At 41.8% G+C, this 4,529-nt stretch overlaps 1 protein-coding gene across 3 annotated transcripts; it reads right to left on the bottom strand.

The window, feature by feature from the left end:
* Positions 1-128: 128 nt before the first annotated feature.
* LOC104948879 (protein NLRC3-like) lies at positions 129-4,316 on the bottom strand. Of its 3 annotated transcripts, XM_010775109.1 has the most exons (8): positions 3,980-4,316; positions 3,635-3,863; positions 2,372-3,478; positions 1,657-2,299; positions 1,302-1,469; positions 988-1,155; positions 849-895; positions 129-754 (listed from the first exon to the last, which is right to left on the bottom strand). In XM_010775109.1, exons 1-8 carry the CDS (start codon positions 4,001-4,003, stop codon positions 210-212), a joined length of 2,931 nt encoding a protein of 976 aa, XP_010773411.1. In that variant the 5' UTR covers positions 4,004-4,316; the 3' UTR covers positions 129-209. The 3 variants fall into 3 exon arrangements, with proteins under 3 accessions (XP_010773411.1, XP_010773410.1, XP_010773412.1); XM_010775108.1 differs by having other exon boundaries at positions 1,657-3,478; XM_010775110.1 differs by having other exon boundaries at positions 1,657-3,478; positions 3,635-3,674.
* Between the last annotated feature and the right edge of the window lie 213 nt (positions 4,317-4,529).

Here is a 4,529-nt window from a genome sequence, read left to right as displayed (position 1 = left end):
ATGGTTACACAAGCCAACACATCGTTATGACATCATAAAGTGGCCAAAATCTGATCAGCTCATTTTCAGACAGGTTTTTATATAAATGGATCAGGACAAAAAGAGAGAGAATCTTTTTTCCTGAAACTTTCAGAGTCTCTTCACACAGAGGGGACACATGTTTATGTGTAAAAGATATGAAAAAGTGGATTTTGCATAATAGTTGACCTTTAAGGGTATTCTGGCTGGCACAGAATCAATGAAGAATCTGGAAACCCCAGCCTAAATCCTGGATACAGTGGCTCAGAGAACTCAGTGTGGAACGTGTGCAGGTGTGTCATGGCATTTGGAGATACAGCGTAGAAGGACAGCGTGCCAGCCGGCCAGTCTAAGAACACCCCAATCCTTTTGGAGTGGAAGTAGGGAACAGATATGTCTGCGTCGCTCTTATTGAACAATGTGCTGTATTTGCCGCGACAGTAGCGCAGACTCCAGGACTTATCATTGTAGCCAAGGACACATTCGTTTCCTTTCTCTTTCCTGCTGATTCCTTTATAAGCCACTCCAACACCAGTCCATTCGCCAGTCCACTCTACCTCCCAGTAGTGACGAGCATGCAGACCCTCTTTACTGAGAACTTGCCCCCAGTCTGTGAATCTTTCTGGGCTGTCAGGATATGGCTGAACTGATTCCATTCGCGTCATCTTTTTTTTGTCTTCAGACAAAGACAAGTTTGAGTGGGCAGTATTCACATCCAACGTGAGCTCACATACATCTGATGAAAAACAAAAAAGGGAAAAAAACATTTAAAACTACAGTACTATTTAAAAAAAGAAATGATATTTAAGTCAGATACCAAAAAAACTTACATTTCTTCAGAGATGATTTTAAGTAGCATTCCGCATTGCCATTTAATCTAGAAAAAATACAAAGGTGATGTTTTTGATATGAGAAACCCAACAAATTGGTATACTAAAGAAAAATAATTGAGAAATGTGAATGTTATACCTGACAGTGAGGTGTTCAATGTCCCTCTGTAAACAGGACAACAGCTCCTCCCCTCTCTGTCCTGGATGATTGTAGCTCAGATCGAGTTCCTTCAGGTGGCTTGGGTTGGCTTTAAGAGCAGTAGCCAAATGGCCACAGCCAATCTCTGTGATCCCACAGAACTGCAGCCTGAAAGTGAAGAGTCAAACTTATTCATTGTAATCCGTAGAATGCAAATCAACACTGTATTCTCCAAAAATAGAATAATACTGGCCATAATCAGCATTTCTTTTTATTAATTGCAATAAGTAGGTAGCCAGCACTTCTTCACAAACCTCAGTTTCTCTAGCTGACATGTTGGACTTGCCAGTCCAGTAGACAGCAACTCTACTCCCGAGTCTTGCAGATCATTATCGTTCAGGTCCAGTTCTTTCAGATATGAGTTGCTTAGAACATCTCCAATTAATTTGCAGGATTTCTCTGTAAGGCTACATTCTTTTAACCTTTGAAATGAGAAGCAATTTAATACATTTGCTCACAGGGCTTAGATCCTACACATAGCACGTTTATCATTGATTAATATGACATCGGATCAAACAAACTAGTTACCTGCAAATGTATCAATTTTTAAAAAGCATAGAAATATTGTATCGCACGATAAAAGTGCGGAGGATATAGATATTTACTCACAAGGCTACTCTGGACTCTTTGATGACTGGCAGCAGCCTCAGGAGACCTTCCTCTGATCTCGAATATTTCCTCAAGTCAAACTCATCCAACTCTTCCTTTGCGGTCAGCAACACAAAGACCAGAGCAGACCACAGTGAAGGCGACAGTTGAATCTCTGACAAACAACCAGAGCACAGGTATTTCTGGATTTCCTCCAAGAGACACTGATCATTCAGCTCATTGAGGCAGTGGAAGAGATTGATGCATCTTTCCGGGGAGAGATTTTGCCTGATCTTGTCCTTGATGTACTCTGCAATTTCTTCATTTCTCTGTGAACTGCACTCCATCGTGGTCAGAACGCTCTTCAGCAAGATCTGATTGGAGGTCTGCGAGAGGCCGAGAAGAAAACGCAGAAACAGATCCAGGTGTCCGTTCTCGCTTCGCAGGGCCTTATCCACTGCACTTTTGAGAAGGCTTGTTGCTTCACTGGGAGCCTCGTGGTCAATAATGGTTTTGTGCGGCTCAAGCAAGTTCTGATTGAAGCAGATGAATCTGTGAAAAATGAACATTGCTGCAAAATACTCCTGAATGCTGAGATGCACAAAGCAGTACACCATCTCCCGGTAAAATCCGCAGTCGTTCTGAGAGATCTGTGTGAACACACCTGAATATATTGCAGCATCAGCAATGTTGATGTTGTACTCTTTCAGTTCATTCTCATAGAAGATCATGTTACCTTTCATCAGGTGCTCAAAGGCCAGTTTTCCTAGCTTCAAGATCATCTCTTCGTCCATTTTCTCCTGGGCCGGTGGTTCCTCTTGTTCTTCTGAGTACTTTCGAGTTCTTATCAACGAGTTGTACACAAGAAAGTCGGTGTACATTTGCGTCAGAGTTTTAGGCATCTCTCCTGTTACACCATCATCCTGCTTTCTCTTCCTTTCAGTTTGCTCTAAAATTCTCTGCAGAACGGTGGCGGTTATCCAGCTGAAGACTGGTATGTGACACATGATATGCAGGCTCCTGGTTGACTTAACGTGTGAGATAACTTTACAGGCCATGTTTTGATCAGAGATTTTCTTCCTGAAGTACTCTTCCTTCTTGGGGTCGTTGAAGCCTCGTATTTCCGTCACTCGATCAATCAGAACGACTGGAATGCGATTTGCAGCTGCAGGTCTTGAGGTTATCCAGATGTTTGCTGATGGAAGCAGGTTCCCCTGGATGAGATTTGTCAGTAGCTCATCCACTGAAGCTGGCTCCGAGTCACAACGGCAGGGCTTGTTGAGGTCAAAGGCCAGGGGAAGCCGGCACTCATCCAACCCATCAAATATCAGCATGACCTTGTATTTGCCAAAATTTGAAATTCCTGATTCCTTGGCCTCTGCGAGAAAGTGTTGAAGAAGCTGAGTCAGTGTGAAAAGTCTCTCCTTCATCAGATTCAGCTCACGAAAGGGAAGATTAATGAGCAGTTGGATATCCTGGTTAACTCTTCCCTCTGCCCATTCCAGATTAAACTTTTGCACGGAGATTGTTTTCCCAATGCCAGAGATTCCTTTCGTCAGCACTGTTCTGATAAATCTGTCCTGTTCGTGCAGAGGCTGAAAGATTTCTTCACACTTGATTGGTTTGTCTTCTGTTGTTCGTCTCCGGTTTGCAGCCTCAATCAGCCTGACCTCATGCTCATTATTTACAGTCCCACCGACTCCCTCTGTGATGTAGAGCTCAGTGTAAACCTTGTTAAGAAGTGTCTGCGTCCCGTGCTGTGCCACTCCCTCATAAATGTATTCAAACTTTTTCAATTTGTGTCGGAGTTTGCGCTGGCAGACATCAAGCTCACCGTAGATGTCTGATTGTATAAAGAGGAGAGTATAATGTTAATATATTGATTGTTAGTGCTGAAATCTGTTGCCTACGAACAGAACAATATTTTTCACGTTACTTCAGACACTGGCCTCAACATTTATATTTGAAAAAAACTACACTTCGTATTCTTGGTACTTACGTTTCTCCAGTTTGTTAGCAATTTCTCTCTGGCCCATTTCCTTTAAAACATGTAACGTGATCTTTAGAACACCCTCACTGGCATCGTTGTCTGGCTTTATTTCTTCAGAAGTCATGGTGTCCTCATTTTGCATTTCACTCTCAGAATTGTGTGATAGATGAGGAAAGAGCTTCCTTTCATAGCTTTTAAGCTCTCGCAGGACAATTTTCTTGATGTGTACGTCCACTAACTTGGGAGAAAGTAGAATGACTACAACTTTTATAGAACGGGTTTACAGCTAAATTGAACATTTCTTTAAAACCAAACATATAATTTCTACTTCATTAACGTGAAGATATAGCCTACCTTAAATATGGCATATGTGTCCATCTCTGTTGATTCTGGACGGTCATGCTGGTTGCTTCAGAAAAATATTGAGGATCATTATTTTAGAAAATAGATTGTAAGTAGCGTATTATGTCATGGTTTGTAAACCCACAGCATTCAAAGTTGACAAACAAGACTGATTGTAGAGACGGAGCAGCGTTAGCGGAATAAAATGTTATTTGTAAATGTTTCCTATCGGTTAGTATTACGGGTGTAACGGTATTCGTCCCGTACCGTCCCGGAAAAAAGTCAAACTTTTATTTTTGAAAGCCCCATTTTCTAACGCTACGCATGCAGTAGGCGTTGGACTGGAAATGCCGGAGAACATCAACGGTTTTGAAAACTTCTTTGATGTAGTGATAATCTTCTCAATAAAACATCTTTGCTGATGTTTTTTTGAGTCTTCTGGCCAATCAGAATAAAGATAACGGCATGGTTTTGTTGCCGGAAGTCCCGGCGGAGAATAACTTTGCGGTAGAACTATTCTTTATACATCCATGGGTACATATTCGGATAAAAATGAACACAT

The sequence above is a fragment of the Notothenia coriiceps genome, unplaced genomic scaffold (assembly GCF_000735185.1).
Source record: "Notothenia coriiceps isolate Sejong01 unplaced genomic scaffold, NC01 NC01_scaffold00015363, whole genome shotgun sequence".
Taxonomy (NCBI): domain Eukaryota; kingdom Metazoa; phylum Chordata; class Actinopteri; order Perciformes; family Nototheniidae; genus Notothenia; species Notothenia coriiceps.
This window is presented reverse-complemented; position numbering and strand designations above follow the sequence as displayed.